Source organism: Lithobates pipiens, unplaced genomic scaffold, assembly GCF_037356315.1.
Source record: "Lithobates pipiens isolate NorthernLeopardFrog02 unplaced genomic scaffold, aLitPip1_a1.2 Scaffold_16, whole genome shotgun sequence".
Classification (NCBI taxonomy): Eukaryota; Metazoa; Chordata; class Amphibia; order Anura; family Ranidae; genus Lithobates; species Lithobates pipiens.
This window is the reverse complement of record NW_027507748.1, coordinates 385329756-385349516: the sequence shown is the minus strand read 5'-3', so window position 1 is coordinate 385349516 and position 19761 is coordinate 385329756. Positions and strand designations below refer to the sequence as shown.

Below are 19761 nucleotides of genomic sequence, written 5' to 3'. Positions count from 1 at the left end.
GTCAGGGGAGAAATGCGGGAAAAAACTTAGCCAGATTGGTTAAAGAAAAAAAATCAGCATCCTACATCTCCCAGATAACCTGCCCCAAAGGCCTGAAGGCCACAATTCCGACACAAATTTCAAAGGGATTTGGCGACTTCTACTCTAATCTCTACAACTTACCGAACCACAACTCCAGACAGTAAGACATATACAGGTATATCACAGACTCCCAACTCCCATCACTCCCCACGGAGACTCAAGAACTACTGGATGTGCCAATCACTTTAGAGGAAGTACAAGCAGCAGTGGGTTCCATGAAATTAGGCAAAGCCCAAGGCCCGGAGGGTTACACCACCCAATACTATAATTCCTTTCTCCCAAATCTAGGCCCGCATTTGGTGACATTTTTCAATGCATTAGGGTCTGATGGTAACTTACCCCATGACACCTTGGGGGCCCACATCTCCCTGATACACAAGGAAGGGAAAGACCCAGGCCAATGTGGGAGCTACAGACCCATCTCACTTTTAAATGAAGACTTAAAGCTGTTTTCAAGGATACTAGCTACAAGACTATCACAACACCTCCAGTCCCTAATACACCTCGACCAGGTTGGATTCATTCCTACCAGAGAAGCTAGGGATAACAACATAAAGGTGCTCTATCTCCTCCATACTGCAAAGGCCTCCAAAATCTCTAGTATATTTGTGAACACCGATGCTGAGAAAGCCTTTGATCAGGTGAACTGGAACTTTATGTTCTCGGTTATCGGACACATTGGACTAGGAGCCAGAATGATGAAATGGATAGGCAGTATATACTCAAACCCCTCAGCCCAGGTAAAAGCAAATGGAGTACTCTCGACTCCCTTCTCCATCGGAAATGGAACATGGCAGGGATGCTCCCTGTCCCCACTAGGGATGGCCGAACGGTTCGCCCGGCGGTCGTTTCGTGGTGAATTTCGGCTGTTCGCGGTCCGCCCGATCGGCGGACTATTGCCGCCGTTCGCCCGGCGGACTTCCGTGTTTACTGTGTAAAAGAACTTTGACCTATGATGACACATCCATCATGCGGTACAGGACAGCCATTTGAGACATTACAGCACATGGACACTTGGACATTCCCCCAACTTATAAATAGACCCGATCCGGCGGCCATTTTACATTCTTTCGTATGTCACTATAGGGAGAGGTTGCTGTGTGGAGCAGGGAGAGACTGCAGTGACCAAATCGCTAGCTATTAGGTCCACAAAAGTTCTTTTAAGGACTGGTATCATGGTATAGGTGTTAGGTGTAGTTCAGGATATAGGTTTGAGGCACTGCTGTGCTAGTGATTGTTACAGCAGCCTGTCTTTCGTCAGTGTAGAGAGAGGGACAGGACGCTGTGTGCAGCAGGGACAGTCAGTTTAATCATTAGCTGTTACTATTAGGTTCACAAAAGTCCTTTTCAGGACTGGTATGGTAAAGTAGTACAGGATATAGTTTGAGTGCTATTCAAGCTATTGTTCCAGCAGCCTGTGTTTTGTCAGTTTAAATAGGGACAGGCAGGAAGTTTTGTGTGGCAGTGAGGGACAGTCAGTTTAATCAGTAGCTGTTACTATTAGATCCACAAAGGTTCTTTTCAGGACTGGTATGGTAATAGGCTTGTACATGTATAATATTCTTTCTTCCAAATATAGAAAGAATATTATACTTGACTGCTGCCCTTCTGCTGCAGTAGTCCTTTATGAGTATAGGGACTGAGGTACAGTCTGCTAATCATTCACAACCTACTAGTTCCACAAAGGTCCTTATAAGGACTGGTAAGGTATAGGGCAATACAGTACATAGGGTTGAGTGAGGTACAGTCTGCTATTCCTTAAGGACTGGTATAGGTCCACAATATATAGGGTTGAGGTGCACTACTGCTGACTGCTGCCCTATACTGCAGCAGTCCTTTATCAGTATAGGGACTGATGTACAGTCTGATAATCATTCACAAACTACTAGTTCCACAAAGGTCCTTATAAGGACTGGTAAGGTATAGGGTACTACAGTACATAGGGTTGAGTGAGGTACAGTCTGCTTTTCCTTAAGGACTGGTATAGGTCCACAATATATAGGGTTGAGGTGCACTACTGCTGACTGCTGCCCTATACTGCAGCAGTCCTTTATCAGTATAGGGACTGAGGTACAGTCTGCTAATCATTCACAACCTACTAGTTCCACAAAGGTCCTTATAAGGACTGGTAAGGTATAGGGTACTACAGTACATAGGGTTGAGTGAGGTACAGTCTGCTATTCCTTAAGGACTGGTATAGGTCCACAATATGTAGGGTTGAGGTTCACTACTGCTGACTGCTGCCCTATACTGCAGCAGTCCTTTATGAGTATAGGGACTGAGGTACAGTCTGCTAATCATTCACAACCTACTAGTTCCACAAAGGTCCTTATAAGGATTGGTAAGGTATAGGGTACTACAGTACATAGGGTTGAGTGAGGTACAGTCTGCTATTCCTTAAGGACTGGTATAGGTCCACAATATATAGGGTCGAGGTGCACTACTGCTGACTGCTGCCCTATACTGCAGCAGTCCTTTATGAGTATAGGGACTGAGGTACAGTCTGCTAATCATTCACAACCTACTAGTTCCACAAAGGTCCTTATAAGGACTGGTAAGGTATAGGGTACTACAGTACATAGGGTTGAGTCAGGTACAGTCTGCTATTCCTTAAGGACTGGTATAGGTCCACAATATATAAGGTTGAGGTGCACTACTGCTGACTGCTGCCCTATTCTGCAGCAGTCCTTTATCAGTATAGGGACTGAGAGTTTTGTCACAGGGTCATTTAAAAAATGACAGGCAGAGGAAGAGGCAGGAGTGGTAGGGGTAGGGCAGGAGCAACAGGCTTGAGCCAAAGTGGAAAATTGCAGAAGGTGCGTTCAATTACTTTAAAGGACGCACCAGACTTGGTTGAGTGGCTCACTCAGCCTTACTCTTCTGCACCCTCCTCATCCTCTCGATCTGCACCCTCTTCTTCACTCTCTGCTATGTGCACCCCCAAAGACACTACCACCAACAACACCACCACCACCACATACCTTCCGCTTGAGTCACAGGAATTATTTTCCGATCCATATCAAGACATTTCTGATGCACAGCCACTCTTGGCATTGGATCAGGAAGAGGAGGTAGCAAGAACCGCCACTCAGCAGTCTGACGACAGTACCCAGATCAGCCCAAGGAGGAGGTTGGTCCCCGGTGTTGCTGCCTACTCCGAGATCTCTACTTATAGCGGTGGGGAAGGTGACATTGATGATGACGTGTCTAGTGATGTCACGTGGGTGCCCACAAGAGAGGAAGAGGAGGGGAGTTCAGAGGGAGATATGGACCAGCAGATAGGGAGGAGAAGCAGGAATAACTTACATTGCACAGGAGGGACAAAGCAGATTGCTAATGTATCAGGAGTGAGGCATCTACCATGTACGGTCACATCTGGCGCTCCCAGGACGCCGACACATGGCTCCGCAGTGTGGGCTTTTTTTAACGTGTCCGCTGCTGACAATAGTGTTGCCATCTGCAATCTTTGCAGTCAACGCATTTGTCGCGGTAAGCCCAACACTCACCTAGGGACGACCGCCTTAAGAAGGCACATGAGCAGCCATCACCGAGCCCAGTGGGAGCAACGGAACACACAAAGCCACACTCCAGGCTCTCACCGTCCAGCCTCGTCTTCTACTTCTCCTTCTCCTCTCTCCTCACAATTGTCCTCCACTCCACCTTCCATCACGCCAAGCTCACGTTTTTCTGCAAAAAGGCAGGCTTCCGTGGGCCTTATGTTCGAGCGTAAAAAAAAAGATGACGCCGGATAACCCTCTTGCCCAACGGTTGACGGCTGGCTTGTCAGAACTCATAGCCCGCCAACTACTGCCATATAAACTGGTGGACTCGGAGGCCTTTCGAAAATTTGTGGCCATTGGAACACCACAATGGAAGGTCCCAGGAAGGAAGTATTTCTCAGAGAAGGGCATCAGAGCTATAAGGCCATGTTCAGCGGCAAGTGAATGTATCTCTGGCACACAGTGTCGGTGCCAAGATACATCTGACCACAGACACGTGGTCTAGACAACACGGGCAGGGAAGGTATATCACTTTTACTGCCCACTGGGTGAACCTTCTGACGGCCGTCAAGCATGTAACCCGTGGCACCCGTGTAGATTTGGTTTTACCGCCACGGATTGCATGCAGGCCTGGCTCTTCTTCTCCTCCTCCTCCTCCTACTCCTCCCTCTCCTCCTCGGCTGACTCCTCCTTTTCCGCTGCTAGCGTCTCTTCCGCTGCGCCGCCCAAGCTCCCCAGAACCTATTCGACATGCCAGGTGAGACGTTGCCATGTCATGCTGCGTCTGTTGTGCCTGGAAGCCAAGAGCCACACTGGCCCGGCACTCCTTTCAGCTTTGCGTTCACAGGCAGATCAGTGGCTAACACCGCTCAATTTGACAGTTGGTAAAGTGGTGTGTGACAACGGTGCCAATCTGCTTAGCGCATTGAAACAGGGCAAAATTACGCACGTGCCATGCATGGCACACATCTTAAACTTGGTCGTGCAGCGATTCCTTGTCAAATACCCTGGGGTCCAGGACATCTTGCGGCAGGCAAGGAAAATCTCGGCCCATTTCAGAAGATCTTACACGGCCATGGCTCGCCTTGCTGACATTCAGCGGCGACACAATCTGCCGGTCAGACGTCTTATTTGCGATTGCCCGACGCGATGGAACTCAACCTTCTATATGCTTGATAGGCTGCTCCAGCAGAAACGTGCAGTTAACGTCTACCTGTATGAACTCTGCGGCAGAACAGGTTCTGGGGAGCTGGGTTTTTTTTCACCGCGCCAGTGGCTGCTCATGCGCGACGCATGCAGACTTCTGCGGCCATTTGAGGAGATCACCCAACTGGTCAGTCGCAGCCATGGCGCCATCAGTGACATGGTACCTTATGCCTTCTTTATGGAGCGTGCATTGCGTCGTGTCATTGGTCAAGCTGTGGAGGAGCAGGAGCGGTAAGATGAGGAAGTCGCAATGCTGGATGAATTCCCAGGGGGGGCTACTCTATCTGAGACAAGTGAACAACAGGAGTCTGAAGAGGAGTCAGAGGAGGATGGTGCCGGGGCGGATGAGGAGGAGCAAGAAGAGCGTGCTTTAAACCTTTCTGGGATCCCTGTTGTTGTGCGTGGATGGGGAGAGGAGAATGAAGAGGATGACATTATCCTGGATGATGAGCAGGGCCAGGCCACCACACCGCTTCCAGTTTAGTGCAAATGGGGACCTTCATACTCCAGTGTTTTAATAGGGACCCCCGTATAAAAAGCATAAGGGTCAAGGACCAGTACTGGGTGGCAACGTACTTAGACCCCCGGTACAAACACAAAATGGCGGAAATGTTACCGCCGTCACAGAGGGCTGTCAGAATGGAGCACTTCCAGGCCTTGCTTCAAGAAATGCTGCATTCTGCTTTTGCGTGCGCTGCCAGAGGAGCAATTCCCACTCCCAGAGAAGGAGTTGCGGGTACCAATCCAACAGCGCCTGCAAGAAGAAGCCGGTTTGAAGATGTGTTGGTGACTTCTGATATGAGGTCATTCTTTCATCCGACCCATCGACAGTTGTCATCCGGATCCAGCATCAGGGAACGCCTAGACCGTCAGGTGTCCGACTACATCGGGTTAACGGCCGATGTGGACGCTCTGAGGAGTGATGGACCCCTGGACTACTGGGTGGGCAGGCTTGACCTCTGGCCAGAGCTTGCCCAATTTGCAATCGAACTGTTGGCTTGCCCCTCGTCCAGTGTCCTGTCCGAAAGGACGTTCAGCGCAGCAGGGGGGGTCGTGACCGATAAGCGTACTCGCCTAGCTCACGACAGTGTTAACGACCTCACATTTCTAAAAATGAATGAGGCATGGATCTCGGAGGAATTCAACACATGTGACCAGTAGACCATATATATGTCTAGAAACGATTTTTTTAATCGAGCACACAGACCTCCTTTCTTCATTTGGCTCACTTCCTTGTCCAAAAAAAGCACACCGTACTATGTGCCCGTACCCTCCTGTTTGAAGAGGTTGAGCGGTGTCATATTTCTACTGGGGCTGCTTATTATGAGGGGCTCCCACCATCCCTGTGCTGTGCTGACTTCCTCCTGGGGCTGTACCACTGCTGTGCATATTATGAGGGGCTCCCACCATCCCTGTGCTATGCTCATTATGAGGGGCTCCCACCATCCCTGTGCTATACTCATTATGAGGGGCTCCCACCATCCCTGTGCTATGCTCATTATAAGGGGCTCCCACCATCCCTGTGCTGTGCTGACTTCCTCCTGGGGCTGCTTATTATGAGGGGCTCCCAGCATCCCTGTGCTATGCTGACATCCTCCTGGGGCTGCTTATTATGAGGGGCTCCCACCATCCCTGTGCTGTGCTGACTTCCTCCTGGGGCTGTACCTCTGCTGTGTATATTATGAGGGGCTCCCACCATCCCTGTGCTATGCTGACTTCCTCCTGGGGCTGCTTACGGTGCAGGTGTCAGTGCTCTCTATCACGGTGCTGGTGTCAGTGCTGTATATGACGGTGCTGGTGTCAGTGCTTTATGTCACGCTGCTGATGTCTGTGCTCTCTATCACGGTGCTGGTGTCAGATCACTCTATCACGGTGCAGGTGTCATTGCTGTATGTCACGCTGCTGATGTCAGTTATGTATATCACGGTGCTGGTGTCAGTGCTGTATATCACGGTGCTGGTGTCAGTGCTTTATGTCAGGCTGCTGATGTCAGTGCTCTCTATCACGGTGCTGGTGTCAGATCACTCTATCACGGTGCAGGTGTCATTGCTGTATGTCACGCTGCTGATGTCAGTGCTGTATATCACGGTGCTGGTGTCAGTGCTGTATATCACGGTGCTGGTGTCAGTGCTTTATGTCACGCTGCTGATGTCAGTGCTCTCTATCACGGTGCTGGTGTCAGATCACTCTATCACGGTGCAGGTGTCATTGCTGTATGTCACGCTGCTGGTGATTATCTCCTGCACCCTCTTCTTTGCCTACCCTGACCTTCCCTCTCCTCCATTGCCTTCATGCGCTCCACAGTCCTGAATTGTCACAATTTCGCATATAAAAAAAGAATGCTTGTAGTTGTCGATCCCAGATTCACCTCATACATGTGTTATGTCATTGGCCATGTGGTGTGACTATGTTTGCACAGCTAGTAATTATTTTGTGGCTGCAAATTTGACCTGTAGGTTTGCAAAGTTCGCCTCCCATTGAAGTCAATGGGGCCCGCCGCAAACGTTACAGTTCGCGAACTATCGGCCACGTCCGCGGTCCGCGTTCGCGAAACGTTCCGTCGGAAGTTGGTCCATCACTAGTCCCCACTCCTCTTCGCATTATCCTTAGAACCATTTCTTTGTAGAAGACAAAAGGTAAAAAGGTAGTGGTGCGCGGTACTATGGTGAAGAATCTAGTTAAAACAGGTTTAATATATTCAATAGGTACTCAAAAGATTAGAAGATAAATGTAATATCGTCTCCACTACAGGTAATAAATGGGACGTAGAAGAAGAAAAGACAATATATGTATATAAAAAATATAAAAAATATATATATATGTATATATAGTGAGGGACCCTCACTCCTATGCGTAGTAGTATTTTGAGTGGTAGACAAATGGATAAGAAAAACAATTAATGATAAATAAGACTGGTGGTCCCAATGTGATTTTTTAGGTAGCAGAGTTGCATAAAGTGGCAGTGCTGAATATAAAGAAAGTCCGTGAAAATAACTACTACTGTATTTGTTTCAGTGACTAAAGTACTATACATAAAATAGTGGACGAAATAAAAAATATATAAGGTGAATCACCATGCGATTTGTTAAAAATGACGAAAAATGCATACAAAGTGCTAGTGCTGAACAATAAATAAATCTGAAAAGAAGATCTGCTAAGTCAAAGTATATGTGTAACAGTGTACAAAAGTAATCATTAGCTGGATAAGGCAAAAGATGTAAGTAATGCTTGCCTTGTGACTAAAGAAATCGCATATGGTGTTAAAGCCAAGGGAGGGTTAAGCAAAGTGACTCTGTGCGGGTGTCTTTATACCATAGACTTAAATATCGGTGCAGTGCACTAAATTGAATCATACAATCAAAGAAAATAAATCAAATTGTTGAATCAAAACAAAAACGCATAAACGATCCAAGTGTTGGTGAGAGGGAAACAACCCTCTAGGAATAATCCAAAACAGAAGGAAAAAGGTGCACAGTGTTTGAAGCTATAAAAAATATAAAAAACAACAATGGAACAGTAATCCTAGTTGAAATTGTCCATTCAGCTGGTGCAACAACAAGTGGCGATTAGCCCAAAATCGCATGTAACAAGACAGTCGCCTGCAGTGCTGGTGCTTAAAATATATGTGCACTATAAGGTAGAGATTTAAACAGTGATAATGGTGATGGTGGATCTCTCCCACGTGGTCCTGTGTAATCAGAATATGGGTGTCCCCTTACCTTACAGCTGTAAGGTAACAGCATATGGTATATGTATCCTCAGGGTTCCTGGTGGTCCTTATCCCTCGAGGTCCTATTCACGTGTCCCCGGGTCCTGGCGTCTCCTGCCTACTGTGCTGTATTGGGCTCTGTAGGTGGTCCCTCAGCGGTACTTCAGCGTGGGGGGGGGGGGAATTGGTGGTATACCTCGGCGGTTTTATGCAAGGGGTTAAACAGATAAGGAGGAAGGGAGCCCCATAGTATAGTATTTTTCAACAGTATTGAAATTTATTTATAAAAACAGCTTTGGTACTCACAAACAGACAGAGTTTTTGTATGGTGTATAAACGAGCCTCGAGCTCGATTGCGTCACTTCCGGTAGCGTCCCAGGATGCTCCGGGACGCTACCGGAAGTGACGCAATCGAGCTCGAGGCTCGTTTATACACCATACAAAAACTCTGTCTGTTTGTGAGTACCAAAGCTGTTTTTATAAATAAATTTCAATACTGTTGAAAAATACTATACTATGGGGCTCCCTTCCTCCTTATCTGTTTAACCCCTTGCATAAAACCGCCGAGGTATACCACCAATTCCCCCCCCCACGCTGAAGTACCGCTGAGGGACCACCTACAGAGCCCAATACGGCACAGTAGGCAGGAGACGCCAGGACCCGGGGACAAGTGAATAGGACCTCGAGGGATAAGGACCACCAGGAACCCTGAGGATACATATACCATATGCTGTTACCTTACAGCTGTAAGGTAAGGGGACACCCATATTCTGATTACACAGGACCACGTGGGAGAGATCCACCATCACCATTATCACTGTTTAAATCTCTACCTTATAGTGCACATATATTTTAAGCACCAGCACTGCAGGCGACTGTCTTGTTACATGCGATTTTGGGCTAATCGCCACTTGTTGTTGCACCAGCTGAATGGACAATTTCAACTAGGATTACTGTTCCATTGTTGTTTTTTATATTTTTTATAGCTTCAAACACTGTGCACCTTTTTCCTTCTGTTTTGGATTATTCCCAGAGGGTTGTTTCCCTCTCACCAACACTTGGATCGTTTATGCGTTTTTGTTTTGATTCAACAATTTGATTTATTTTCTTTGATTGTATGATTCAATTTAGTGCACTGCACCGATATTTAAGTCTATGGTATAAAGACACCCGCACAGAGTCACTTTGCTTAACCCTCCCTTGGCTTTAACACCATATGCGATTTCTTTAGTCACAAGGCAAGCATTACTTACATCTTTTGCCTTATCTAGCTAATGATTACTTTTGTACACTGTTACACATATACTTTGACTTAGCAGATCTTCTTTTCAGATTTATTTATTGTTCAGCACTAGCACTTTGTATGCGTTTTTCGTCATTTTTAACAAATCGCATGGTGATTCACCTTATATATTTTTTATTTCGTCCACTATTTTATGTATAGTACTTTAGTCACTGAAACAAATACAGTAGTAGTTATTTTCACGGACTTTCTTTATATTCAGCACTGCCACTTTATGCAACTCTGCTACCTAAAAAATCACATTGGGACCACCAGTCTTATTTATCATTAATTGTTTTTCTTATCCATTTGTCTACCACTCAAAATACTACTACGCATAGGAGTGAGGGTCCCTCACTATATATACATATATATATATTTTTTATATTTTTTATATACATATATTGTCTTTTCTTCTTCTACGTCCCATTTATTACCTGTAGTGGAGACGATATTACATTTATCTTCTAATCTTTTGAGTACCTATTGAATATATTAAACCTCTTTTAACTAGATTCTTCACCATAGTACCGCGCACCACTACCTTTTTACCTTTTGTCTTCTCAAATTGGGGTTCAAGTACCCCATTTCAGTGTGTGCAGCGGTGCAACAATTAGATTACTCTTTGATTAGGCGCAGGAATATTCTCTTTTATACATTTCTTTGTACAATAAGGCTAACTCCAGACATAACAGGTCTCCAAATGGGCAACACACATTGCAAGATATCAGCGTATGCGGACGATATGTTATTTTCAACAAACCCTATGATCTCTTTACCAAACCTCCTACGAAAATTTAAAATCTACGGGACACTTTCACACTTAAAGATAAACTTCTCAAAATCAGAGGCAATTGGTGTCGCTGTTCCCCCTCACACCCTACTTGACCTGCAAACAAATTTTAATTTTAAATGTACCACCACAACTTTAAAATACCTTGGTGCTAACATCCTTTCAGATATCTCACGGACGTTCAAGCTAAATCCCCCCCCCCCCCCCACTATCCAAGACCCGTACCCTACTAGAAAAGTGGCATAGTGGCTATAATTCTTGGTTAGGTAGATGTATCCTCATTAAAATGAGCATATTACTCAAATGTATCTACCTCTTCCAAACCCTCCCGATACAGATCCCACCCTCCTACTTCAAACAGGTGCAGGCCCTGTTCACCCGCTTCGTCTGGGCCCATAAAAAACCAAGACTTAACTGGTCACAAATGACACTCCCTAAACACTGCGACGGGCTAGCGTTACCTGACATTAGACAATACTACCTAGCCTCCCACCTAGGGCACATAATTGATTGGAGACATAATGGGGCATCCAAACGCTGGATACAATTTAAACAGTCCCAATCCCATATACCACTGAAAGGCAAACTTTGGTGCTACAGTGCTCTACCTTCAAAACTAAAGTCACATCTGCTAATAGGTACTACACTGAGACACAGCTGCCTAATCACCAACCAAGCATCCCTGACATCCCAACATTCCCCACTGCTCCCAATACTCGGTCACCCAGACTTTGAGCTGGATCTTCACTCCACGGAATACGCCACTCTCAGGGACTCTAACTATGACCACGCAGCTAAATTTGTAATCAATGGGAAATGGTCAACCATATTAGAACTGACCGATCTCACTGGAGCCCTTTCTCTCCCCTTTTGGAAAGTGGTAAAATCACACCATTTCCTCCATTCCATCCCTAGACCCCAAGACTTTGCGCAACAGCGGATGTCCTTTGAAGACCTCTGCTCGGGTATGGACTCGTTGGCCCATACTCTATCCCAAATATATACCCTGCTGAACACTCCTAAAGATCAGTTGCATCTACCCTGCCTGACCAGATAGGAAAGGAACCTAAATTGTACGTTCTCAACAGCACAAAGATGGCGCATTATTACTTTCGTTCTGAAAACCTCTTTGTGCACTAAAATACAAGAAATTAGTTTCAAGCTGCTTTCCCATTGGTACCTAACGCCCTCCAGGCTATATAGATGCTTCCCCTCTACCTCGAATCAGTGCTGGCGCTGTGGAGAGGAAGAAGGCATCCTGATCCATATTTTCTGGGCTTGCCCGGGATTGAAGGACTTCTGGAGAAAGGTCAGTTGAATCACTCAAAAATGTACAGAATACCCGATACCAAAATAGGTGGCCTTTTTCTTGCTACACCACTGTAAGATACCCTCCAAAACATACAAAAAGTCCCTGTTGTGCCACCTGCTTAATGCAGCAAAGGCGTGGGGATATTTGGAGCGCCTTCATCTACTCGGATGAGGGACGGCGACTCATGGGATCGCAGAGCACCCTGCCCGCACTTTTGAACACATAGAACCCTCGGCCACCATCATGTCTTATCCCCTCCCTCCTTCATCTTACCCCCTCCCCCACCCCCTTCCTTTCTTTCCTTCTTTTCTCTCTGTCCTACTTCTCCCTTCTCATCCCCAAGAAAAGGTGAAAGAGCGAGGGGAGAGAGGACCCACTCTCAGCTATCCATAAGTATAGAGGCCGGAAGGAGCGGATCCAATCATAGACTTAGACCTAGTTCCTAACCCATTTTGCCATGTTACTGTATAAATCTTGCCATGTCTTGTAAGTAACAATCCTTGATAATATTCATGATCTGTATATCTTTGTCTCTGTATACACCCTTATATGTACTATGGGGATCTCTCCCCCCTTTTGTGTTTTGGAGTTGAATAAAATTTATATTTGAAAAAAAATTACTGAGCCTAGATGTCAGCTGTTGTTGTATTCACTCTGGTGGTTAATTTTGCACATATGCATAGAATAAATGTATGAATGTATTTCAGCTTATTACTATAATAAAATAAAAGTGCAGCAGCTTTTTTTAGGGAATATATGGGGGTATACAGCAACAGCCAATCAATCTCTGCAGCTAGTATTATAATTCTACAAATAGCACTTCATGGCTTTATAAAAGGTCTCTCCTGTATTTATAAAATGTCATTTATTTTCATGTATAATGACATAAATGTATGTTTTCTTTTTCAAGGGTATTATGTGGCCTCAGGTTTTCATTGGTGTAGCAGGAAATATTGTCAATGCTATTGCCAATGCTATTTTCATGTACATCTTCAAGATGGGACTGGAGTAAGTATTTCACATTTATATTTAAGTTTAATTGTTATTATGAGAACACCCTAGGGCTGGTGCTTATCTATTACTCCCTAGACAAGACTAATGCCGTGTACACACGGTGTGACTTTCCGGCAGAAAAAGTCAGACGGAATCTTTTCATCGGATATTTGTATTCATGTGCATGCCTCATCTGACTTTTTTTTTTCGAAAATTCGAATGGACCTAGAAATAGAACACGTTTTAAATCTTTCCAACAGAATCAATTCCTAACGGGAAAATCGATCATCTGTATGCTGTTCTGATGGACCAAAAACGATTCATGGGCAGCTATTGGCTACTGGCTATTGAACTTCCTTTTCCTAGTCCCATCGTACGCGTTGTACGTCACCGTGTTCTAGACGATCGGACTTTGGTGTGATCGTGTGTAGGAAAAACCGTCAGAGATTATTCTGACGAAAAAAACGGTCGTGTATACGTGGCATAAAACTCACCCCCATTAGTCTTGCCTAGGGCCATGCAGGTGATGGGATCAGAGAGCGAATGCAACAGACTGCAGCTATGTCTCCACCTCCTCTGCCTCCCCAGTTGTGCCCTGTGCCTCCTCCGCCTCCTCAGTTGTGCCCTCCTCCTCCACCGACCTCATGCCTGGCTCCTCCGCCTCCCCTCCTCCACATCGTGTTCCCTGGCCAGGCTAACGGGGAAGTCAGGGAGCCATGGCTGCGTAGTGTGCCTTGTGGGAGCGCTGGCCCTGACCCTACAGGACAGAAATTACAGCCTTCGTGTTTCCCTCTTAACAAGTTTGCTATGACTGTATAGGTGTGTAGATGCAGGATCATGGTGATCAAGACCCAGCTGAGTCAAAACGCACTGTTTCTGAGCATCAAAACATGTTTTTTTATGGGACTAATAGAGTGAAGATTTTACACATCTATTCAGTTTGGGATGTACTGATTATCAAATACAGACTAGGGGTAGATATACCTGAATCTGATGGGATATGGAGTGGAGAGATGAGTAAGGAAATACAGGCAGCCATGCTGCTCCATTTCTATATACATGTGTTGCTTTGGGTTTGCAAGGTGCTATAATACAATTGTAGAACGACCCCCAGGGGACTGCTGAGAATTACCTGCTCATCTGCACAGCCATGAACCATGTAACCGTAATCTGTTTGGGTTTTGATGAAGAAGTAAGTTCCTAGTAATGAAGGTCTAAAGGTGTCTGAGCACAGTTTTCATGCAATGCAATAAAGTGTTCATGGGGTACAGATGTCTGTGCACAGTGTCTCTGTAATAATGGCAATGGATAGATAAAGGTTGAGCTATTTGTCCTCTCACCAGCGACTGATGTCTTCAGGACTGGAACTCGTGTAGCATCACTTGTGCAGCGTGTCCGCTGTGTCGGTGTTCCGAGGTGAAGCTTGTCACACGCACCCACACTTACAGGCAGGTGATCCAAGTAGAGTTGATGACAGGATGTCCGACAGCAGATAACAGAGCTAGGCCCTTTAGTGAGATTCCGTGTGGTATGCCATGTGGTAGGCCACGACCTCTCTCCCTGTTACACGGAGAGGTCCGTCTTGCATCAGGCCCAGAAGGAAGAGAGCTCAGCGTGCTCTTTCGGCTCCCTTCATAGTCATTTCCAGCAATATTCATGTTACAGCAAGGATCCCTGGGATGTGTAGTCTTAGGATACATTTCTGCTAAGCGATTATCTGAAGGAAAACTATTCACCCCACAATCCACACTATTGGGCACACAGATAAGAGGTCACTGATTACTGAAGGGACAAGTGGAGCCTTAAAGCAACAAAAGGTATGGTACTTCATGCTGATAGTCCACATCGTTACACAATTATCTGATTAACATTTATTATTACTTATTAATTGTCTAACATATGCTTCTGTAAAACTGTATATATCACCATGGTAATTATTTAATTGTTTATCTCATTTTTTTCAGAGGTTCAGCTTTGGCAAACACAATTTCTCAGTGGGCGATGGCACTTACACTTTTTTTATACATAGTTGCTAAAAAAGTGTATGTGAAAACATGGGGAGGTATGTTATGTAACTGTATACTTAGGATTCATTTACATGGGTGTACTGTTCCATACACCAGTGCAAAGGCTATTTTTTCCCCTTATAAGAGGCACATGTGTACCATGCAGCTGCATGCAAGCAAATTATTCAAATGAATGATGGGCCAACTGCACGGATCTTGAAGCTTGTCCCCAAGTGTACATGTTGTGACCCTTGCGGGGGGACGATGCACAGCACAGAATGCAATCTGATTCTATGTGGGGGAACGATGCACAGCACAGAATGCAATCTGATTCCATGTGGGGGGACAATGCACAGCACAGAATGCAATCTGATTCCATGTGGGTGAAAATGGTCCTTTGCATAAATGTATGGAACAGTAAGCCCTGGTGAATAAAACCTTATTATTATTAGCATTGCAAAAGCCTGCCCCCACTGCTGTTAGTCTTGCGTGGTGCATTGGAACACATAGGTGCCTTTTTCAAGTTTCTAAATAACAAAAAAAATAGAATTAAAATGTTTTTCAAATGATATAAGGTAATACATTTTTTGGACATTTCTCTAAGAGAAGACTGTGGAACTGTTCTTATAACCTGACTTTTGTTAAGGAAGTGGAAGTCTTTACAAATTAAAGGCCAGAGGTTACCCAGATTAGTCTATTGAGAGAGCCAGGGCCAAGGTATTGCATTATGGAAGATTGTTGGTTGGTTCATTCAGGATCCAAAGCCAACAGAACAAACCTCCTTTTTGTATGTCTTTGAGGGAATAAAATAAGGTAGTGGGTATCCAAATGCCCCGTACACACGAGCGGATTTTCCGTCTGAAAAAACTTGGATGATTTTTCAGACGTAATTCAGCTCAAGTTTGGCTTGCATACACACGGTCACACAAAGGTTCGCTAAACTTTCGACCGTCAAGAATGCGGTGACGTACAACACAACAATGAGCCGAGAAAATTAAGTTCAATGCTTCGAATTGTTTCCGAGCATGCATAGGAATTTTGTGTGTCGGAATTTGTACAGATGATCAGAATTTCCGATCTGAACTTTTTTCGATCGTAAAATTGAGAACCTGCTCTCAGTCTTTTGCTGGCCAGAATTCCACCAGCAAAAGTCCGATGGAGCATACACACGATTGCATTTTCCAACCAAAAGCTGTCATCTGACTTTTGCTGGCGGAATTTCCGATCGTGTATATAGATAAAGAATGATATCCTTTTTGGAAAGAGGGATGTTGATTGAGCGGAAGGGCCCCTACTTTTGGCAGCCTTCAAACACCTAGCCTCTTTGAACACAATAGTGTGGTTTAAGACTTGCTGCTATTGTGGGGTTTATATAAAGACATGGGAGGTCATATCAATGACATCAGGTGAGATTTTTTTCCATGAAACACAGGTTCACACTAGTGCAATACAGGAACAGGTACAATATTGCATGCTTTCTCAAGACCCACGGCATTGCCATTATATCTTTATTCACTCCCACACATCTGTTTCTGCACCATTTTGGAAAAGTTTCAGGGACTTATTTTCCGTGTGTCTTGTGTTTAGGGCAGGCTATTGAAATTAATGGGCTACCCTACACATGATGCATGGGAAGGAGCTGAAAACACACATAAACCAAGCTTAAGTGTGAAATACAGTATGGAGGCTATACTAGTTGCCGGATGAGGATTAGAAATGGAGAACACTATTGTGGAGCCCAGAACCCTATGTCTTAGTCAAATGTATCCAGATGTTTTATGAATCTGGGTATGTATCTGGGTAAAGAGGTAGAATTCTTGAGCAGCACTAACTTTGAGCCGTGTGAAAAAGTATAAAATGTCCTTTGACCAAAGCAACAGCTTTTCTTTAATGTCGCACCTTCCTAATCTGCATGTAGTGATCATCCCTTGACTCTTCTACTGCTACCCCTGACTGGTGGTAAAACAGAGAAGTACCTGATCTGAATAGTGGGATCCTGTGAACAGAAGGGTGCTGGCTGCCTGCATAATGTATTTTAACAATAAACATTTTGCACAAGTAATAAAACTAAAGCTATACAAAATAGCTTATAAATGTGAAAACATTAAAAAATAACAAAATATAATTGTTCAAAAACCATTTAGAGTTTTCCTTTAAAGCAAAGTAATGGGTTCATTGTGTAGTGCCGACTCCTGAAGAGCATGCGCTAAGTGTTTTTGAAATGTAATGTTTAATCTAAACCGCAGTTTGGTTTGGGTTTAATTACTCCAAATTTTGACCTCAGCATCAGTCTGACTAGACTACAAGATGTTCTGCCTGGCCATGGGGGGCACTGTCACTTCTGGCAGGCATGGTAACACAATCTGGTTGGGTGCTTTAAGGTTACTTTCTCTCTGAGTCAGCCCAGTGGGAGTGTCACTCTTGCTGTGCCTTCTGGGAGAGGGTATTTAAGATGTGGACGTCACGTGTTTCGGGGTTCCAGTCCAGAAGTATGTTCTAACTGCATGGTCCTGGTCCTCCTGACCAGCCCCCAGGATGCCTATGGCCTGGGGCTGCAGATCCACCTGACTTTACGTCTCGGGGCTGGCTAGCCCGAGGCGAGGAAACTAAAGGAGGGATTCAGAGGTGGTCCGGTGCCATCTCAGGTTGTGGAGAGGCCCAGCAACTTTTAAGTTATCCAGGGGAGGACTCTTCGGGAGAAGGCCACGCAAGGGTTGGCTTCTCAACAAGAGCCTGGTAAAGCCGAAGGACCTAAACGAATCCAATCTCGTGCGGTTTCGCCGGACTGGCTGCAAGATACTGGTACCACACGAGCGTTCTACACGTGGTCTATCATAAAGTCTGTGGCAGAGACTTGTTGACCTGACTTGTTGACCTGACTTAAGTACCCTGTTGGCTGCTAGGCCTGGTCAGAGAAGGACTATCCAATTAGGGTGAAGATCCAGCTGTGAATGGCTATTCTCTGGATTTATTCAAAGTAAGAGAGTTCTCCTATACTGTCTTTGATATCTAGATATCTAGAGTACCTGAACTTTTCACCTAAACCCTCTGATCCTATACTGAGAAACTGTTTGTTAACTACGTTTTTGCAAATAAAAATCCATTTAAGTGGATCTGTCGTCAGCCTCTATAGTTCTTGGGCCATCTACCAGGGTAAACCCTTAGACACAAATCAAGTTGAAGAAGGTAACTGTAAGCCCATAAAACCAGCCGCTCCTTTGGGGGTAAGCGCTACAATTGTAATGGTGGATCTACCAGCAACGTGACGCTTTGTTCAACTCTGAGCAGTGAAGAAAAATACACAGTATTTGTTACTCCTTATACCATGTCCCATAACGTGGCCATATGGTGATGAAAATTTTGATCGTTCATTATTAATGGTCAAAATTGCAATCAGCGTGTGGCCAACTCTGCTCGACAGAAGTTAATCGTTTGATCAACTGCATTAGAAGGGACATGCTGGAAAACGTTTGTTGATGAGCGACTGCTGATTCATGTATTCTGACAGCGGTGGGTCCCTCTATCAGAATACATTGTCCCAGTGGGGTTTGGGAATTCCTCCACCCATCTTCTTTGTGTGGATGAAGGAATCTATTTTTTTTCACATTAACTCTGATATGACAGCAGCGGTAGTTGTTTGTTTAGGCACCTAGTGCTGTCCAATGAGGGTGAAAAGAGGTTATTTAGCTCTGTCATGCCAGGTTTGACTTGTATATTACATGGGGCTTCTAATACTTGCTCCTTGCAGCCACACAGCATGGTGGAGGAACAAAACTTAGGTAAATGTAAATAACTGGCTTACCTGCATTGGCAATGCAAAAGTTCACCTTAAAGTGACACTAAATTATATATTTTTTTCCCCAAAATTCATTCTTTCACATCCACTATTTAATGATCCTGTAATTCACCTTATAGTCCGGTAACCCATTTTTCATTAAATCATTTCATACTATGTTTTTATATGTTCTAGCGTTCCTCATTACTTACAGAGCTTGTCCTTTTCCCCTTCACTTTTGTTTGAAATGAGTAGTGTACTTTAGTTTGGACCTATGAACGTTACAATTCCAATAGCCATGATCCATAGTCTGTCTTGAGAGCAAGTAAGGCTGCATTCACACCTATGCATTTTAAGTGCTTTTTGCATTTTGCAATTTGCACTACAGTCCATTTAACATGGTTTCCTATGGAACACGTTCTATAGTGCAAATCTGCAAAATGCAAAAAGCACTAAAAACGCATAGGTGTGAATCCAGCCTAATAAACGATGACTATGTTCTTACATACAGCAGAATCAAGGAAAATGTATATAGTCATCCTCTAGCAGCAAGTCAAATCGCAGTAGCAGACCACAGCAAAAAAAAAAAAGAATACATTATTGAATAGAATATTTTTTTTTTTCAAACCAGATTTTAGTGCCACTTCAAGGTTAAATATTTGAGAATGAAAAGAAACAATGCTGTTATTCTATTAATGTTATCAACTGTTATGCTTATTTAGCTGTTTTGGAAAATCTTCTCTTCTCAGGATGGTCCAAAGACTGTCTTCAGGAGTGGGATATATACTTACGCCTTGCCATCGCCAGCATGTTGATGTTTTGCGTTGAATGGTGGAGCTTTGAAATTGGAAGCTTTTTAGCAGGTTGGTTTCTACATTCTATGGATTCTTTCACTGAACTCTACCAAATGTATTTCCCAGGTCCCGCCACTCTGGCTCCTTCTATTGCCTCTTGATGCAGCTTCCCCTTTATAGATTCAGGCAGCCTGTCCACCTTCAGGGACTTGGTCAATAGGTCATCAGTGTGCAAAGTAGTTTAATAGCTCATAAAAATTCTGCCCTAGGTGCTTGTTCACAATGCAGGTGGTGGTAGTGCTAAACTAGC

At 44.6% G+C, this 19761-nt stretch overlaps 1 protein-coding gene across 1 annotated transcript in view; it reads left to right on the top strand.

Annotated features, from left to right (window-relative positions):
- LOC143983031 (multidrug and toxin extrusion protein 2-like) overlaps positions 1-19761 on the top strand; it is a 292152-nt gene that overhangs the window by 185276 nt on the left and 87115 nt on the right. The window contains exons 7-9 of the mRNA XM_077482258.1: positions 12794-12891; positions 14841-14938; positions 19407-19520. Coding sequence (XP_077338384.1) covers positions 12794-12891; positions 14841-14938; positions 19407-19520 — 310 coding nt within the window. The remainder of the gene's footprint in view (positions 1-12793; positions 12892-14840; positions 14939-19406; positions 19521-19761) is intronic.